We start from the raw sequence: 21,049 nt of genomic DNA, 5'->3' as shown, positions 1-21,049 counted from the left end.
TACATCAGTTACACATTGCAGAGGATTATACTGCACAACTGAAACAATAAGCTGATTTCCAAGCAATAAGCAGCCTTCTCAAGCCAAGAGGATGCAGGTTACCACAATTCATTAATGGCTTTTTATAAATTGTAACAGCTGAATGATTACTGACACAGTGCACCGGGCTCTAGCACCCCTGTTGCTACAGCCCATCATTACCAGCTAAGTGTTTGCTTCACTTACAGGAATGTCAGACATCACACAAAACATGGCCAGATGGTAATAGATGCAAGCAGGCTGACAGATTTGAAATAAAGATCTCTGTAATGCACTCTCATCTGGGCACGGTTGAGTCAGCTGGATTCAAAACATTGTGCTGCTGGACATGATGCCTGCAGCACCAGAAGAGACCAGGGTGGGGAGGAAGGGCTAGTGGTTAGGGCAGGAGATTGTGAACAATGCAACATGGCCAATGGCAATGAGAGGGCACTGGACAAGGGAGACTAAAACTGGGTTCTAATCTCAGCTGTGCATGATCATACACAATGGGGTGTGATACCTACTGCCCTTGGAAAGAGCTTTGAGATCTCTGGATGAAAAATGTTACGTAAAAGCTAGATATTTGTACTCTGCCCAAGTGACTCCGGGGAAATCATCGCACCTGTTCTGTGCCTCAATGTCCACATCAGCAAAAGAGGGACAGTACATACGTACGTACGTACACACACACACACACACACACACACACACACACACCTTCCAGAGGTGTTGAGAGGCTGAATTCATCACTGTTGCTACAATGCTTTCAGAACTCTGGATGAAAGGTGCACAAAGTGTTACTTGTGTGATTATTCACATATTGTTACTTACCTTCACAGCCACCTGCAAGGAATTGGGGTCACTGAGGATCCCCACCACCTGACCTTCATATACTTCGCCAAAAGCTCCATGGCCCAAACCTCTGGATAAACCATAAAAGATAATGAGGTTTTAATGCAGAACATGCACACTATAATATTCTGATCACAGGAAATAGAACATGGGTATAGTTTTTATGCTAGTAAAACATGCAGAACTGAAACATCAATCCTGGTCATGCTGCTGGTACCACTCTGCACAGCCATTTGTGGGAGCATGGCTTGGTTTCCAATATTGATTTTTTCCATCTTTATCCTAAAATGTATTTAGCTGCTAGGGGAGGTAGTCCTCAAAAGTAAAAGCTTGTGGAGCCTTAATGTATATGTCAAAATGGCATACCCCATTTCTGAGTCACTGATAACTCAGAAGAAAATGATCTTGAATGCTTAGGGATCAATGTCCTAAAAGATAAAGTACACGGGGTACTGGTAAATTGCTGCTACATACCTCTCAATGACACAAGGGAACATGACGACTGGCTCCTTATACACCTATCTACAAAGTGTAGGGGAAAAAAAGCTGCAGGATGATGGGGGACTTCAGTGTGAGTGACATATGTTGGAGGAATATGCAGGATTTCTTTATTAGACCTTGTTTTAACAGATAAAGAAGAACTGACCAAAAAACTAATATTAATGGTAGTTCAGGTACAAATGATGACGACCTGATCACATTTATAATGTACAAGCCAAAAAAAGTACAGACGAGTAACATACACACACACATACACACACACACTCTCACTCATAGCAATTTCAAAAAGCTGAAAAGAATGATGAACCAAGTCAGCTGGGAAGAATAATTTAATCAGAAAAATCATTTTTAATCAGCAAATAATCATTAAAAACACCTTAGATACCTGAACAATCAAAATTGCACAACTGAGAAAGAAAGCTCTGCTGTTTTAAAAAAACTGACCGGGTTTACAAAGTAACAACAGCTTACGTAAATATTCATATATATAATTACAAATGGAAGGGGGAAGTTGATAGTAATGACTATATACCAGAAGTTAGGAACTATAGAAAACTGAAAAGAGAAATCAAGGGACACAAGGAAAAATCTATGGCTAGCAGAGTTAAGGACAATAAGGATATTTTAAAATGTCTTAGAAATAAAAAGAATCCTGACAATGGTATTGGTCCATTACTATATAGCAATGGCAGAGTTATCAATAATAATGCAGAAAAAGTAGCAGTGTTCAATAACTATTTCTGTTCTATATTTGGAGGAAAAAATATGATATAGTCTCATATGGTGACGATAGCACACTTTTCATTCCACTACTGTCAGAAAAGGTCATTGAAAAGAAGCTACTAAAGTTGGATATTTTAGAGTCGGCAGCTCTGGATAATTTGCACCCTGCCGTTTTAAAAGGATTGGCTGAGGACCTTGCTGAACCATTAATGTTGATTGTCACAAAGTTTTGGAGCACTGGGGAAGTTTCAAAAGACTGGAAGAAAGCTAATGTTAGGGAAATTTGTAAAAAGGGCAAAGAGGATTGTCCGGTTAATTATAGGCCTGTCAGCCTGACATCAATCTTAGGCAAGATAATGGAGCAGTTGATGTGGGATTTGATTAATAAATAATTGAAAAATTAAAGGATTGTAGTGTAATAAATGCAAATCAACACTAGTTTATGGAAAACAGATCCTATCCAACTAATTTGGTATCTTTCCCCTCCGAGATTACAAGTTTTGTCGATAAAGGTAATAATTCTGACATAATAGATTTCTGTGAAGTGCTTGACTTGGTATTGAACAACATTTTGATTAAAAACTAGAATGATGTAAAATGAACATAGAATACATTAAAGAGATAAAATACTGGCTGACAAGTCTCAAACTGTAACCAAAATAGGACATTGTCATTGGGTAGGTGTGTTTCTAGGGGGAATACAGGGCCAGATTAAGATGTGCTGAGGCCCTAAAATATGTCAAATTTAAGAGGCCTACATTACCAAACAATGTGTATTATTCTTACAGAAAGCACAATGAAAACAGAAATAATAAAGTTTTATATTTGCCTATACACTGGTTCATAGGCAAGGATGCAACTAAAAACTAGTAATTTTTTTTTTATTTAGAGGCTTCTCATAAACTGAGGGGCAAAGCTGTAACTTACTTAGATTTTGCATAAATCTGGCACACAGGGATTGGTTCTTGGCCCTATACTATTTCACATTTCTATCAAGAACCTAAAAGAAAACATCACATCATCGCTAATAAAGTTTGCAGAGGGGGAGGACAGATAATGAGGAGGGCAGGTCACTCATTCAGAGCAATTTGGATCAGCTGGAAAAGCACAAGAAAACAATACGCATTTCAACATGGCTATGATGCATTTTAACGTGGCTACAGAGTTCATAAATGTGCGCATCTAGGAACAAAGAATGTAGGCCATACTTACAGGATGGGAAATTCTATTCAGAGAAGCAGTGACTTTTGAAAAGATTTGGGGGTCACAGTGGATAATCAGCTGAACATAAGCTCCCAAGAGAACACTGTGGCCAAAAGAGCTAATGCAATTTTGGGACGCATAAACACAGGAATCTCAAGTAGGTGTATAGATCTTATTTTATCTCTGTATGGGTCACTGCTGCAACGGCTGCTGGAATAGTGTGCCCAGTTCTAGTGCCCACAATTGAAGGAGGAGGATGATAAATTGGAGAAGGTTCAGAGAAGAGCCATGAAACTAATTAAAGTATTAGAAAACTTGCCTTTTAGAGACAGTCTCAAAGAGCTCAATCTGTTTAGCTTAAAGAGAAAGTTAAAGGGTTACTGGATGAGAGTCTATAAGTATCTACATGGCCAATGGTTATTTATAATGGGTTCTTCAGTCTAGCAGAGAAAGGTATAACATGATTCAGTGGCTGGATGCTGAAGCTAGACAAATTCACAGGGGAAATAAGGCGTAAGCCTTTATCATTAAGAGTAATTAACCATGAGAATAAAGTACCAAGAGTCATCTTCATTGCAGGCAATTTTTAAATTCACACTAGATGTTTTTCTAAAAGAGCCACACTGAGAATTATTTTGGGGAAGTTCTATGCCTTTTGCTATAACAGAGGTCAGACTAGATCAAGGGTGTGCAAGATATGGCCCATGGGCCAAATCTGGCCCGCCAAGCTGCTGGGCCTACAGGCCAAGACCCCAAGACTGTTCAAAATGGCTGGTGCTCCCCTCCACCAGGGGTGTTTTAAATAGTGAGACATGTCCCTGGCAAAAGGGAAGAGGGCAAGAGACTTCATGCGCTCGTCTGCCACCAGGCTCTGATTGGCCTGGAGGTGGAGGAGCATGCAAAGTCTCCTCCTTCACCTCTTGCCAAGAGCATGGAGTGCGTAAAGGGAGCCGCCAGCTGTTCAAAACAACTGGGGGTTCCCTCTAGGCATTGCGTGACCCTGGTGGGGGGAGAGAGTTTGCACGTTTCCCCACCCCCAGGCCTTGGTCCCAGTTGTGATGATTGGCCTAGTGGTGGGGAAGTGTTCAACGTCTCTTGCCCCCCAGAGATGCACGGCCCAGAGCAGCACACAGAGGGGGCCTGCTGCAGGAGGGAGCCTGCCTTGGGGACCCTGATGGGCTGCTGGCCGGGAGCTGCCTAAGCAGAGCCTAGGCAGAGCCTGCCTCCGGAACCCCAGCCCCTCCCGCTTCCCAACTCCCTGCCCCAGGTCACCACTCCTTCCTGCCCTAGGTCACCACCCAAATCCTCTGCACATACATCCCGTCCCAGGTCACAATTCTCTTCCAAACCCTGCTCTTTCTGCAATACCCCTCCCCCAGGTAAACAACTCCTGCACCCCTATTCTCTCCCAGACTCTGCACCTCAATTTCCTGCCCCCCAATTCATCCAAACTCCCTCCCACACCGTCTCTTGCACCCCAATCCTCTACTCTGAGTTCCCTTTTACACCCAACCTCCGTCCCAAACCCCACACTCCCTCCATTGAGAAGGATGGCCTTTTACCACTTTCCAAAATCTTGGAGTGGCCCTCCATCAAAAATTATTGCGAACCCCAGGACTAGAAGGTCACAATAGTTATTTCTGGCCTTGGCTTTATAGCTGCTTGTTTCCAATCTATTGTAGTTAAAATGTTGACGTTATAGTATGTAGCACATAGTATTGTCCTCTTACACTAGTATAGGAGCACTTCCTAATTTTAATCTACTTGCTGTGTAACTCAAAAGTGTTCTAAACAATGGGCAGATCAGAGATACACTTTTCATTTGATACTTTTCATTTTACAGTATACAGTACTCTAAATTTGTTAACAATTCCTTAGACAATTATACATCTTATTTTAAGAAAGCATCAAGTAAGAGGCTGTGCAGTGCAACAGATGTCAAGGGACCTAAATTCTGGCTCTGTCACTGACTTGATGACCTTAAGTAAGTCACTTAATCACCCTGTGCCTCAGTTTTCTACATCTGTAAAATCATGCTTTGTAGAGCATTCATCTCCATGGATAAACCATATTATCTATGTAAGTGCTAGAAATGGTGACTGTAGATAGTAACATATTATGAAGAAATTGTGAAGCTTCATTATGGAACAAGATAAGGAAAAAAGCAAACAAATCTTACACCTCGTTAATGCACAGTTTCTCCATTGTGTTCATTATAGAAGTTTTGTGTCACTGCTTATTCTGTTTTTTAATTAATAGATGCTAAATCTCTAAGTGCAACAAGAGCCACATCACATAGGCGTTAGGGGCACAGATACACAGCATGACAACACCACAGTGAAGATAGAAGCTGTTGGACTGAGCCCTGGAATCCCCTCTTCATCCACACAGGGAGTTAAGCTTTGGCAGGGGTGATGTAAGCCTCCTCAACTCAGACATGGCCGGGGTGGGGGAGGGGATGACACTTTCTAGGCACTCTCTCTTGCAGCGAGATGCCTAGTCATTCACTTCCAGGGCACTTGTTTGAACCAGGACTGGATTGATGGTCAGACTGAATGGCTGCTAGGTGGTCTGTGTTCATTTGAGCTGGTGGCCTCATTCCAGTTCTATTACTTCTGTATGTGGTCTCAGCAGGTCACAAAGACTCAACCCCCCAGATCATGATCCTGTCTAGATATGGTAAAGGTACATGGCCAGGCCCGCTAGCGTGGGGCGGGGGCAAAGTGGGCAACTGCCCTGGGCCTAGTAACTCTAATGGATCTGGGGCTTCCATTGCTGCCACTGCTACTGCGGTAGCAACGGTACTCAGAGCCCCAAATCACCACAGGAGTGCTGTGCAGCATGCTCCAGAGGCTGGGTGGCAATGAGGGATGGCTGCTTCAGCCCTGGCCCTTCTGCCTATGACCCCATCCTTTCTAGGTGCCTGGAGCTGTCCCCCCCCCGACCTCGCCCAGAGGCCCAGTGTGGCTGTTGGCTCCCCTGTACATGGCTTCTGGATGAGGGAAACTCATGCTATTATTGTCCATGCTATACCTGATCTATAGATACAGTTCAATTTAAAATCCCTTTCGTCCTTGCCAGGAGAAAAAATGTTACTTTTCTGACTGTCAGGCCTCAACCCTGGCAGCTAACCCACACTGCAGAGTCAAATTGTCAGTAGCTTGATTGCTCCTAACAATTATTCCCACTAAGTGTCAGCCATGAAACATTATATTCAGCCGCACTGATCCATCCTGTGTAAAATGGGACTTTAAAACAGTTACAGAGCTCTACAGTGCATAAACATACCCCTCTTCCTCCACCAATTCCCAGATTTTTCCTTTACTCTCTGTGGCTTGATACAAACTCAGTGATCCCATCACAGCCTGTGTATATGGCGGTACACAGTGCATTGGGAAGTCCTAACTTGGGAGCAGCGAGGTATGATATGACAGAGGCCTGCAGTAGCTGATAACATAGTGAGGGTGGTAGTGGACATCATCTTTGTTATAAGATCCTGAATCTCCTATGCCCTCCTGCTCCTTAATCCTGCCTTTTTGCTTTGTGCCAAAGATCATGTGTCACATCATATTGTCTATTGGGGAGCTCTATACCCTACAACAATAGAGGGATTGGACTCTATGATTCTGCAAATCTTTCCTAGAGGTGATCCCCAACCCAAGCCACCCTCAATTTTTTAGAAACTTCTCATTCAGATCCTAATGTTGTTCAGCCCATGGATAGCTTTCCCCATCTCTGGCTTTTACAGTCCATGGCCCACTGTCCAGTAGCACCTAGATTCTCACTGCTCATTGCTGAGGTCACTCTCCTTGCCAGGAATCCAGCCACAGCCTTCTAACAAACCTCCTCCAATCCTCATGCCCCCCATATTGCAATATTTGGTCTAAACCCAAGGGGCACTACACAAAGCATTTGAGAGCCTGGAAGAAAGATCTCTAGGATCTGAATTACTGGGTTTTGTGGTGATAGAGCATCTGTTCCTTCTACAAGACAGAAGATGAACAATGTGCCTATGAAAGGCTAAGGAGACCAAGCTAGCATCCAGTCTCTACAATGGTCATGTGGTAAGCATGGAATGTCACCCTAACTGCCATAGTTCTTTTGTGTGTCTAAGAGAAGGGACAGGTGTGCGAATAGAAAGAAAGAATGAGAATGTGTGTGCACCAGGCATGCAAGAGACAGAGTGCATATGAATATATTGGGTGAAGGAAGGCAAACAGATGAACTTACCTTATGAGGGAGATATTTTTCCGAGGCACCTCCTTGAGATCACTGATGGAGGTGGTCTTTCCCGCAAAACAGTAGTTGGGATTGTAGTCTGTCATAATAGTGGAGGTGCGCAGCCGGCTCAGTTTGTACTCGGGGCTCTGTAATTCCAGCTGCATGGCTTGCAGTTCCTGGTGCTTCCGGCGATACACTACAAATGGAGCACAGTGAGTCATGGATGCAGACATGAAGGCAATCAACACAGAACATGTGATGTGTAACTGGTACAGTGTTCAAACTTCAGTGAATCAAAATAAACAGAGGCATTGGCAACCTTCAGCGCATTGAATGCATACATGCAGAAGTCTTCTGGATGCTTCTCCAAAGCTCACTCTGAATTTATCCAACTTTGTTAGGTTTAGAAATCAGGTTAAGAAAAAACTCACTCATGAGACTTCCAGCATTGCTTGATTTTAAGAATAGGATGAAATCCAGTTAACAGTGAATTCTGAGGTAACAAATCTCTTTTATTAGTGATTGGACTTCAAAGAATGGAACCAGAGCCAACTTTTTCAAAACTCAAAGGTGTTTGGACACAGCACCTAGCTTACAAGGAAACTGAATAAAAATCCATATTTAGTTGTGTTGTATCACTATATTCAGACTGGAATCTCTTTAGAAGTAAAATTACTTCACTTTATGAAATTCTCTCTTGATTCCCATAAGCAGGTAGTCAGTGTAAAGTTTTTAAAGAAAACCATCCACTTGATCAAAACATTCTAAACCTTAAACATGGTTCAATTTTGGGCAAAAGCTGAATGAAATTTGTTTTTACAGTCTCAGAATCAATTAACTCAGCTGTTATTGTTAGCTTCCCACACCTGTGGAAGATAGGTATTTCTGAAGAAATCACAAACCAAAACTAGACCCGCTGCAAAATGTAAGTTTACAAAATAGGGCCCAGTCATAGAGATACTAACTTAACAGTAATTTTGCCATGAACTTCAATGGGAGCAGATGTAACTGAAATTCTGACAAAGGCCACAAACATTTGTCTTAGGAAGCCATCATTTGTAAAATTAGAATCTCAGCCAATGTAAGCACCTTCATACATATTGTATTACCCTAAATAAAAAGAGGCTTGATTTTTTTAAGTGCTGAGCTCTCACAGCTCCTTCTAAAATCAGTGAAAACTGGAAAATGTGGTCTGACATTTTTGCACCCCAAACCACAAAACAATTTCTCTATAAGGATACAGTCATGAGAAGTATTGCAATGCTGCCATCAGTCACTGGAACAACTTTGGAACTAGCTAGTAAAGATAAGAATGGCATAGGTCAGGAGTGGGCAAAAATTTTTCATGGGGGGCCACTCCAAGATTTTGGAAAGTGGTTGAGGGCTGCACTCTTCTATGATATTAACGGAGGAGGTGCAAGAGAGCCTGCCTGGGGTGCCCCACTGTGTCTATGGGCCGTATTTTGCCCAGGCCTGGCATAGGTGGTATTTTAATTATACCTTGCTATTCATTTATGCCCATACTTGCTGCCTGGTGTAAAAGTACTGCTCAAACTAAATTTTCTTTTTAACTTTTTCCACTTTCCCTTCAAAAGGAAAAATGTCCCTAAATTGGTTGTTTTGGCTAAAAACATTTGTCAAAAAAAGAAAACAGATGAGTTTTCATTAAAAAAAAATCCAGCTTAAAGCTTGTGTCAATGCCAATGTTCTTGGTTCTACTAGAAATGGCTTAGATGCAAAGCACAATATGCTGAAGCTTTTGCTCCTCTGCGTGCATTTTGCTTTATGAGACACTCACCTATCATGATCCCAGAAAAAGCCAGAATGAGGGCAGCAACCAGTGTAGAAGTCACTACAGACAAGACCAAAGGGAGGGGGAGATGAGCCCCGGGGTCAGCTGAAAGAGATGCAGGAGAAAGAGGGTGTTACAGGTTTTAAATCCTCTCCCTGTGGTCATTTAAAAAAATATTTTCTGTCCCTCCTTCCGTTTGCTCCATCTGTTGCTCTTACAATGTATGAAACCAGGACCACCTCTGCTGCAATCAACTCCCAGCACTATGACTTCCAATGGCTCATTCTTTCACGTTCCTCAATTAAATTTCAGCCATAGAAACAGATGGTTTCCTATCAGGAAATTAACACACACATTCTCTGGACATGAAAGCAAGGCTATTGAAAACCTGGGGGGAGGAGGGAGGAAGAGAATATTAAATTGCCTGGGGCCTGAGTGCGGCCATCAATGCCAAGTCATAGTGAAAACAGCATGAGGATAACTCCAATATGTCATCTGCTCTTTCAGGGGTGGGCAAACTTTTTGGCCTGATGGCCACATCCACATATAGAAATTATATGGTGGGCCATGAATGCTCATGAAATTGAGGCTAGGGTGTGGGAGGAGGCAAGGACTCTGGCTGGGGTGTGGGTTCTTGGGTGGGGATGAGAGATGTGGGGTCCAGGAGGTTGCTCCAGTCTGGGACTGAGGGATTCAGATGGCAGGAGAGGGATCAGGACTGGGGCAGAGGGTTGGACCATGGAGGGTGTGATGGCAAGTTAGGGTTTCCCCAATCCTGCACCCCCATAGCAGCCAGAACAGTCTCCACCAGCCAGTAGAATAGAGAGGGGTTTATTGATTTTCCAGAACACAGCACAGCACATATGTGATGTGACTACTGGGGGCAGGGCCAGGATGGCTCAGGCCCCTAGGGTTAGGGTCCATCACCCCTATCCCACAGCTTAGCCTGTTCTCTCCGTACTTCCCAGACAGCAACTGACCCTCTTCCTGCCTGCAAGTCCTTTGTCCCTCTCTTCCCTTAACTTGTATAACCAGTTTTGCTACCATCCTGGGAATGGCAGGATACCCCCTGCTGGGCCGTGCTTACAGACAGCCGCCAGTGGGGGTCCCCCACAGCCCAAGCATAGTAACCAACAAGAGGAGAGATCTCACCAGGCTTATCCTAGGAAAAGTAGAGGCTGGAGTACAAGATGACAGCCCCCAATGCGATTTGGGGCAGAGGGTGCGTCATTGCTCCATCAGTAACTGACATTCTGGCCACTTGTGCCAAGTACAGCTGCTAGCCTGCGCACTGGGGCCAGGCAGTGATGAGGGCATGTGGCACCAAATGAGGTTGGAGCAGAGTTGTTGTAGCTTTAGCCCAGAGAACAGGTGGGTCCTTGGAACCGGGTTGGGTAGGAGAGGGATCAAGCTCCAGGCCGCTTGTGGGTCTCTGCTTGCTGAAGGTTTCAGGGAGCAGAGCTGGTCTCTGGGCCTACAGCTCCAGCTACTCCTCAGTGCAGCCCCAAGTGTAGCCCATGGGAGGGACCCTAGGGGGCTCCAACTGCCTCCAAGGACTTGCCTTCCTCCTGAGCCACGGGGAGCACCCTAAAAATAACACGTGGCGTGAAGCACAGGTTGGGAAAAGGGGCAACTGCCCCCGCACCTAGACTGAACCCTGGAAAAATTCCTTTTTTGGGGTGAAAGTGAATTTTAGAACAGAGTTTCTTTCTCTGATCTGTGCCTTTAAGGAGCCCCCAGACCCACAGAGCACATTCCTTGCCTCTTGAGTGAAAAATATCACCTAGCTGCTTCGAATGTTACCCAATGAGTCAGCTATATAGGGCAAAACACATCAGCAAACTGTGCCTGCCCCATGTGTTAGCTTCCTTGCCACTGAAGTACACTGCATATGCCAGCAATGAAGGGGATAATTAATCAGGGTCAACTTTTAAAGAAAGACTATTTAAATCTGTGGTGCCTTGCAATCCAGGAAGTTAAAGAAGCTTTCACTATGCACTCATGCATAGATGTTACGACCCATCCCAAAGGAACTCCTTCCTTTCTGCACCTTCTTACCTACACAAGAGACACCATCAGCAGCCAGGTCTGTCCCAGGCTCACAGAAGCAAATGACTTTTTGAGTCTCGAGATCAACGCGGCACTCATCAAGCTCACAGTGGCTGCAGTTAAGGTGCAGCTTAATAGCCACCTCTCCGTGTCCCTCTGTCACTAGGGAACAGATGAAAGATGAAAGAGGCTGAGTATGTTATAGGAGAGAATCCAAGAGCTCCCCCGGACAGCAACAGGAGAACTGCTGCAATATGACATTGTAATATGCAGAAATGTATGGTCTCAAGAGTCCCACATCGGGTGGGATGGGCTCTGTCTGAAAAACTTTTGCTGACTGCCATTCACCCCTCTCTGCTGACGGTAGCCCCACGTCTCACTGGCACTACTGCCAGAGAGAGGACACTGAAGGAATCTCAGCTATTAGTTTTCACTCACTCACTCAGGCTATGCCTACACCACAAGGTTTTTGCGCAAAAACTGGCGGAGAACCCACTCCTTAAGTGTGTTTTTGCGCAAAAAGAAGTACAGTAAATCGACAGAACAGAGGGCTTCCCACGAGGAATAACTCCTTTTTGCCCTACAGTTCTTGCACAAAAAGGTATGTGTGGACGCTCCACGGGGGTTTCTTGCGCAAAAAGCCTATCAGAAAAAGTACAGGTGCTCTGATGGCCATTCAGTTAATTACAATCAGTGCTATCTTGCGCAAGAGAGTCCATGCAATATGGGCACTCCCTTGCACAAAAGCACATTGCTTTTGCGATGCACTTTTGAGGTGTGGACGCGCTTTTGCGCAAGAAGTTTTTGCGGAAGAGATCTTCTACAAAAAGCTTCTTGTGCAAAAACCCTGCAGTGTAGACAAGGCTCCGCCCTCCCCCTCTCACACGCCCCTCTGCTAAGCTGTCTTGGATACCAGCACTGCAGCCACATGAACCAGTTATGCTGGTGCAATGTGGTCACAGAGACCAACCCTTCAGTTAATCCCCCAGAGTAGAAATGTTTTCTGCCACTGCCTCATCAGAGCACAAGGCGCATTGTGGGGCAGGCAAAGGGCATGCTGAGGTGAGGAAGAAGTGTTGCTGGAGCAATCATGTGCCCTCCATGCTACAGCAAGTCCCACTGGGGTTCTGGGAGTAGGGGAGGGGATCCAAGTGAGGGCAGTCCTCACGCGTTTCCTAGTCTGTGCTGGGGCTGAACCATCCACAGCAGCCCCTGCTGACCTACTGGGGGAATCAAGTTCAAGTTCTCGGGGCTGGTACAGACGGAGAAAGCTGTCAAGGTAGCACATTCTATCTATAGGCACTGGGGGAAGTACCTCACTGCCCTCTCCAGCACTCTCTCAGTCTGACCCAAGAGAAGCTTTAATGGGGGAAGAATTCAGCACAGAAACATTTCTCATAGGATCGCTCTCAGCTTCCAGCACTATCAGAAGTACAGCACACGAATCACAGGCTGACAGCTGGGGGAAAGAGGCCTGCTACATCATCCAGCCCATGCTCCACCCAGGACTGGATTGGCATCCTAGTTTGTTGTAAACGAGACTTATTCTAACTTCTTTGAGTAGCAACATCTTTTTATTTTTCAGGCAACCCATCTATCCTGGCAGTAGCACCACAGACCCACCACACTTTCTACATTTGCCAACAGCATACAACATGACACTGGAACACCCACACATTTCCTTGTTTAACTCTCTGCCTACTTCCCTTACTGGCTGCTTTATTACAGACATTATAACAACTTTGTTCCCTACAGTATTTCTTGGTTTCATTGTCCAGTCCAGTTTCTAAACGACTTTAGAAATTAAGCTTCTATCACTTCTCATGTGGAGACTACTCCACAGACTAAGAGATCTCACCATTAGGAAATATTTCCCCAACAGCCTCAATTTTTTTCCTTTGCTCGCTTTCATCTCCTTATTCCACATTGGGCTATGCTAAACAATGTGTCTCTTTCCTTGGTGTTCACAACTATGCTAATCTACATCTTCGAAGCTTTGAAACAAACAGCCTACTCCAAACATGAAGGAAACTCAGGAGAACTGACCAATATCAATACCTTTTAGTGCAGGGGTGTATAAAGTACCCAGTGGACTAATAAAGGACACCCCATCCTCACCATCGATCTCTGGGTCATTGTCTGCTGCAGCATTGCCACCTACATCAAATGAGATGGTACCTTAACATACTGGGGGTTCATTAGATCTAAAATACAGTTAATTGAAACATGCAAGAAAATTCACAAGCATCCAAATGAGAAAGGGTGATTAATCAGTCTAAATATCCAGCTGGGACGTTTAATGGATGGGGGGAAGGTTAGTGGATAGTGATATGGAGCACTGGCCTTTCACTTCAGGGAGTTCTGTGAACAACACTTGTGGCTCTTAATGAAGCAAATTAATCTTTCAGCTCAGTCCCAGGCAGACTATTTCCCACTAAGCACAAACATCACCTTTAATCATTTGGATGCTGTAAAAAACGTAGAAACAGATGCATTCGTTTGGCTTGCAGACTGGACAATGCCAGTGCATAAGAGTTAACTCAGCACAGTTCAGGCTTTGTACTCCCAGGCTATGCACTGGGAGTAACAGTCATCTGAACTGCTTTTTCTCCTCTACACCCTCAGGCCAGGGTGGTCCACCAGCGATGGGGGACTAAAGGAGCTTGCATGGGAAATGTCCAAGTGTGCCTTGGACAGGCAGAGATCACAGAAGGGGAGCGGTAGCTCAATATTTTGATCTGTTAACATGCACAGATACCCTTCCTCCTTCTAAAAAGAGAGGGTTGTTTTTCTATTTTCATCACCTTTGGCAGGGCAGAAAATTGGACACTAAAAACAACATTATCTTGCATGAGACATTCTGTTGAAAAAAAATCATTATACATAATATCATCACAAAGCATGTGGTCAAGCTAAGCACTCAGGCTAATTACTTCCTTGAAGTGTTTTGAGACTGCCATTGCTCTGAATTCAAGCCACAGTGGTGGATAACCACAGGTGAGAAGTCCACCACAGCTGAAGTGATGGGTGGCCACAGGGTCTGATTATGGATTGTGAAGCTGTTCACCCTATGGTGACTGCTTTCAGTCTGGCCCATATCAATAGTAATTCAGAGTCATTACCATCTGATGGTTGACCTGGAGACGTTTGGAAATGAATTAGTAGCCTCCATTCAGTTCCTTGTTGACAAAAGCCACAATAATAGCAATTATTAATTGACCTCTCTTGTAGGCAGTCTGAGCACAAGAGCAAAGGATTAGACCATGGAGACCAAAATACCTGCCTTGCCCCTAGAGGAATCCCCTGTAGGGTTGAGGTATGCTGGTCTTAGGGCAGTGTGGAGGAAGCTTGGTTTGCCACTGTTCATGCTCAATCTCCTTTAAGGCTTTGTCTACACTGCACTGTTAACCCGGTAAATGGCACCAACGCCTGAACATCTGAGTCAGCCCTGCTTAGCTGAGATCACCTTCACAGCAAAGCCATACTTGGCTATTTCCACATATGTCTGTATGTCTGGGGGAATTTCCCATGGTTTTTCATGTTCCCTTCACAGCTGGAAGGGCAGTGGAGGACTCACGTGATTTAGCCGTTATCCTCACTGAACATGTGGGTTTCAGCCTGAGTTAAAGAGGAGTCACGGCTCTCGTCATCCCTAAGCTGGGTCAGCTACCCTGGGCTTAAAGCAATTCCAGACCTAGATAAAAAGCCCTCCCCTGCTGCACAGATTGTAAGTGGGGTGAAGATTAAAACCTGGTTAACTCTGCAATGTAGACATGCCCTAAATGTAAACACTTGCCATCAGACTCCATGGCAAAAGCCCCCAGATACTGGTATTGACAACAGATATGCAAAACCTATGGGGCTGCTGCTTCTTCAGTATTATGGCCAAGAAATGAAAGGCTCAATATATAGTCATGAGTCAAGAAACACAATGGGATCTTGATGGCATAGTTTTCTAAAATGCAAAGCCAGGTTTCCAGCAGAAGCACTGAGATCTGGCTATTTGCTTAAAAGCTAAACAACATACATTCATCCAGAGCTAAAAAGGCAACACATAAACATCCTATTACATAACAGTCATATATATGCTAGCTATAGGATAATTTCAATCAATGTTTTCCTACTGTTAGCACTAAAGGAGGGGAAGGGACACCTTGAACATGAAGCCACTTTACCTATATATCCTCCGCCTCCTCCACCTGAGGAGCACCCCCCTCCACCCCCTCCGAAACCCCCTCTTGTCTCCCACCCCCACTTCTTCATGGCCTGGGGGCAGGATTTTCCTCCAGTAGCACCTTCCAGCAAGGACTTTCCTGACCACAGGAAGGAAGTGTTATCATTCCAGCCACCTCCACCACCTGCAGTTAAGAAAAGAGAAAGCAGCCCATGTAAGTTTCTGTTACTGCCAATCAGCAGAACGAATGCTCATTACAAACACCTCAGCTGCAAGAGAGAACATCATATAGTAGTTACAGAATGGGAAAAGAGACCTGAGTGCCATCTGCCACTAACTGGCTGTGTCTGACCTATGGGCACAAATTCTCTGTATCTCTTTTCATCCATCTATGCATTTTTCTGCGAATAAAGTCATTAAAATGCAATTTTTCTTCACCAACTTATTTTGATTGTGACATTTTGGCTAGCTCTAACCTGAATGAATCAGTTTCTGTGCATGTGTTCTATTACCCACTACAGAATGAAATCAGATATTCTCAAGAGCATATCTTCGGTCTCTTGAGCTCTGTCAACACTTCTAAGGCCACATGCCCACTTGCTGTCGATCTTCTGGTGTTTGATTTAGAGGGTCTAGTACAGACCTGCTAAACTGAATGCTGAGGGTGCCCCAGTCAGCATCAGTACTCTTACTCCCTGTGAGGAGTAAGGGAAGTCGATGGGAAAGTTTCTTACATAGCTGGAAAGCCAACATGGCTAATCTGCTAGAGTTCTTTGAGGGGGTCAACAAACATGTGGATAAAGGGGGATCCAGTGGATATAGTGTTCTTAGATTTCCAGAAAGCCTTTGACAAGTTCCCTCACCAAAGGCTTTTAAGTAAAGTAAGTTGTCATGGGATAAGACGGAAGGTCCTTTCATGGACTGATAACTGGTTATAAGACAGGAAACAAAGGGCAGGAATACAGCTGGTCCCCAAGTTGTGAATGGTCGAGTTATGACCGTTCGCATATACGACCAAAGCTCCCATGGAGCGGTCGTAAAGGTGGTCCCCGAGTTACGAACGCAACCCGCGCTTACGAATAGCACTATGTAACTCAATGGGGTCCGAGTTACGAACAGATCGAGTTACGGCCAAGTGTTTGGTCTGTAACTCATTCATAACTTGGAGAGAGGCTGTAAATGGTAAATTTTCAGAGTGGAGACAGGTAACTAGTGGGGTCCCCCAAGGGCCTGTCCCAGGACCAATCCTATTCAACTTATTTATAAATGATCTAGAGAAAGGGGTAAACGCTGAGGTGGCAAAATTTGCAGATGATACCAAACTGCTCAAGATAGTTATAACCAAAACAGACTGTGAAGAGCTTCAAAAAGATCTCATCAAACTAAGTGACTTGGCAACTAAATGGCAAATGAAATTTAATGTTGAGAAATGTAAAGTAATGCACATTAGAAAAAATTAATCCCAATTATACATACAATATGATGGGAACTAACTTAGCTACAACTACTCAAGAGAGAGATCTTGGAGTCATTGTGGATAGTTCTCTGAAAACATCCACGCAGTGGGCAGCAGTTTTGGTCAAAGAAACCAAACAGAATATTTGGAATCATTAAAAAAGGGAGAGAGAATAAACTACAGAATATCTTATTGTCTCTATATAAAACCATGGTACGCCTACATCTTGAATACTGCGTACAGATGTGGTCATCTCATCTCAAAAAGATATACTGGCATTGGAAAAGGTTCAGAAAAGGGCAACAAAAATTATGAAGGTTTGGAATTTTTCAGCTTAGAAAAGAAGAGACTAAAGGGGAGGGGAAATATGATAGAGGTCTATAAAATCATGACTGGTGTGGAAAAAGTGAATAAGGAAAAGTTATTTACTTATTCCCACAATATAAGAATTATGAGGTCGCCAAATGAAATTAAGAGATAGCAGGTTTACAAACAAAAGGAAGTTTTCCTTCACTTCGCACACAGTCAACCTCTGGAATTTCTTGTCAGAAGATGTTGTGAAGGCTAGAACTGTAACAGGATTCAAAAAAGAGCTAGATAGATTCATGGAGTTTAGGTCCATCAATGGCTATTAACCAGGATGGGTAGGAATGGTGTCTGTAGTGTGGAAACCATTTTCATATTTAGTTAGAAGCCATCTTGTATAACAGAAACCATTTCAGCTTCTTGCTTCTGCACATATACCAGAGTGAACTTTCTGTCACCCCATAAGAAGCCTACAGGATAGGCTATTGGAATGTGTTAATTGAGCTGGTTGAGAGAGGAAGCCTCACTCCCTAATACCTGCCCACTATCTTGCTGATAACGGTTTTGTCTTTCTAAGTTTAACTGATGATTTCTGTAATTGGATGCCCTGACATCAGATTTTTTGGTTAAGGGTATAAAGATACTAGGATTGATTGTATTAGGCAGCCTTACTGGGCCCGACTCTGCTGGGACCACGTTTGGCTCACTCTGTGCCTTATTGATCAATAAAGCTGTTTGATTAACCGCCTAACCAGAGAGGAGCATTTGCTTCAACAATTTGGAGGTCCCACCAAGATTCCTAATGCGCCACTTGCCCGTATGGACGGACCAGCACCCCACTTCCAAGCCTTTCAGAGTGCTCAATAGAAGGTAAGGGGGATACCTGTTATGAAATCTCCTGTCGAGAGCTTGGGATTTGGAGTGACGGCCGGCCGTCAGGGTAAGGGGAGCTACGGAATCAACTTTTTGTGGGGCGGCTAACATTTTTGTCTGTCTGTGTCTATTAGGCCTGTCTTATGTGTCACAGTTCCAAAAGGGCACACCGGTGCCTCTAGAGAGGCAGCCATGCGCTAGGCCCTCTGTGTTCGGACGCTGAAAGCTGGAAAGCTGGTGTGATGCCATTACTCTCCCTCGGCACACGGAACTGTGGGAAAGCTTTGTCGTCTCTCTCTGTCACTTACGGACGTAATACTAACCTTTACGGCTAACCCCAGGCCATAGTACTCCCCCATTCCGTCAGGCTGTCTCCAGGCGCCAGGATGTGGTGTTCTGTTGGGCTGGGGCGGGTGCTGGAAATCCCTATGAGCGGGTGGATTTTGGTCCAGCGTCTCAGCTAAAAAGTGGGGGGGGGGGAGATCTTGCGAGCAGGTGAACTCTGGTTCGGTGACACTCAGAAAGAAATAGTGTGAGCAGGTGAAATCTCAGTTCAATGCCTCACAGAGTCTTTCAAAGCGCGCAGAAAATGGGGGTAGGTCAGTCTACAGGAATTCCAGTGCCTTTATGATAAGTGCCTTCTGGTATAGGATCCTATTAAATGCCGGGTGTCTTAGGGCAGTGCCACTTAATAGAAACCCATGGGAACTGGACAATTAAAAAAGAAAAGATGCATCTAAATGTGGAAACTGTAGGAAAAAACTGGAAAAAAAATGTGTGAAAAATGAGTATGAATGTAATGAGAGAAGTATGAATGCTTCTGCATAGGTCTGAGACTTGAGCTGATCCCAGCTGCACCAAGACTCTCCCACGAGGGAGTTCTGAACACAAAGGGGGGGGGGCGGGATCAGCTGAACCTCGAGACTCAGCGGATATGTGAGGGAGTGACGACTCCACTTATTTCATGAGCTGCTACTGTCTAACACTCTAGATCTAGCAGACTCTTTCTTTGAAGTGTATAAAGTTAGCTTAGATGGGGGTTAGTCTAAGCATATCCTCCCCACTGCCGAAAGGCACCCCTGCGTACTATATGTATGTGTATAATGGTCCAAGGACCTGTAAGCATTTAACAAATTGGAAAAGAGAAAAAAATTAAAGCCTTGAGGGATGAAAGTGAAGCGCAGAAAAGCAAAAAAATCTGCCCTGCAGTGAGAAATGTAACTTACAAGCAGCTGCAGTGCCTCTGTGCCAAAAGAATGCACAAGAAGTGAGAAAAAGGATTTCTCCTTAGGGGGGAATTCAGCACAACATCACCTCTCTACCCCTCTTTATAACGCATATACAAATAAAGAGGAAACACAAAAGATACCTAAAAGGAATTAGCTCTTCCCTTTGGAAACACGGGCTCCTGTAACAAACCTGCCCGATCCAAAGCAAAACACCGAGTTTAAAATAAGTTTAACAGCTTAAGGGAAGTGTTCCTCCAAATTCTGATGAAAGGAATTAAGCAATATTGTAATGTGCAAGAAGGAAAACCTGCTTTAAAAAGGACTCCTTGTTTCTTGCAGCCTCTTTTAATCATCTAGGCAAAAAAACAATCAAGTTTAAACATTTAGCCACAGTCACTTTGTTAAATCTATTAAAGGAAAATAAGGAATTCTACTGAAACTTAACTGGTTAACTGCATAAAAGAATAAAATCTATACATTGTAAATTTGTAAAAGCTGCACCCTAAGGGTGAAATTTGCCTTCCAAGGAAACAAATTATCGTTTTAAGAATCCAAACCCAGAAACTTCACTATGTCTTTGTTCAAGGCTGAGTTGATGGGGGGGGAGGGATAGCTCAATGGAAGGGAGTAGCTAACAGTGCTTTATAATGCTCTAAACAATGATTCTTACTGACACTACTAAACTCTTAGATTTGAAGAGCTCAGTATACTTAAACATTAATTATGTAAAGCTCACTATATCCCTGGAGGTAGGGAAGTATTATCCCCATTTTATAGGTGGCCTAGAGAGGTTAAATGACTTGCCAAAGGCCACAAAGTAGGTGGACAGCATGAAGAGAATTAGGAGTCCTGACTACCAGCCCTCTGTTCTCTATGCAGCTCCTAGTACCCCACATTCATTTTGAAACATTAAGAAACCCATTTCAGTGCCTCAATTCTCCATCTGTAAATTGGGGGTACTACAACTTCTCTTTTAGACAAGGCTTGGTGTGAATTAGTTTGAAATTGTACATATTACCACACCTGTATACATTAAATATTGTTAATTGTAATATTGTTTATTTTTGCAGGCTTCATGATGATTGAAGGTTCAAGGTCCAAAGTGCTGGACATTTACAGAGCTATGGAAGAGACTTTTCCATCTCAGGAAACAAGACAAGCAAACATACGTAGATTAAAGTCATTTCATGTTTCAGAATGGTGCCACACTGGCAATCTGAAAGACAAACCTGCTAAGCACAGAAAAGTATAATCCAAGAACAAAACTAAACAATGTTCTGCAGGGAACAGTCTTGCCCTGGCAGGGATATGGACTAAATGACAATAGGTCCTGTCCATTTTTGTTGTCTGTGGTTCTGTAAGCAGATGCCCAGTAGCGCAACCTTCTCACAGAGAGAATGCATTCACCCTGATGTGAGCAGGTGGTCCCCAAATCGGTGGTTCATTCAGTCTTTAGCCTCTTTGCAGGAACTGCTAACTAGGCTACAAGACAGCCCAGTCTGCACTAGCCTGGGAAACTATACTAGCAGCTAGGCAATAGAAATGCTACATGAATTCTTTGTCTGCAGGGATTTCTTCCTTGTGGTGACAATGGTTTCTAAGAGTCTCTCATTTTCACATCTTATGTTAGGTCTCTCAAAGATTTGCTG

The 21,049-nt window shown here is 44.0% G+C and overlaps 1 protein-coding gene across 2 annotated transcripts in view; it reads right to left on the bottom strand.

Annotated features, from left to right (window-relative positions):
* Positions 1 to 21,049, bottom strand: part of LOC102462403 (ALK receptor tyrosine kinase) — a 122,142-nt gene that overhangs the window by 24,013 nt on the left and 77,080 nt on the right. For both annotated transcript variants that reach the window (XM_075925355.2, XM_089777488.1), the window contains 5 exons: positions 13,421 to 13,519; positions 11,372 to 11,524; positions 9,320 to 9,418; positions 7,531 to 7,717; positions 853 to 943 (listed from right to left, as the gene is read on the bottom strand). In XM_075925355.2, the coding sequence (XP_075781470.2) occupies positions 853 to 943; positions 7,531 to 7,717; positions 9,320 to 9,418; positions 11,372 to 11,524; positions 13,421 to 13,519 (629 nt within the window). The remainder of the gene's footprint in view (positions 1 to 852; positions 944 to 7,530; positions 7,718 to 9,319; positions 9,419 to 11,371; positions 11,525 to 13,420; positions 13,520 to 21,049) is intronic.

This window comes from Pelodiscus sinensis, chromosome 3, assembly GCF_052426305.1.
Source record: "Pelodiscus sinensis isolate ZL-2025 chromosome 3, ASM5242630v1, whole genome shotgun sequence".
NCBI lineage: Eukaryota > Metazoa > Chordata > Testudines > Trionychidae > Pelodiscus > Pelodiscus sinensis.
The sequence above is the reverse complement of the archived record's forward strand: the minus strand, read 5'-3'. Positions and strand labels throughout refer to the sequence as shown.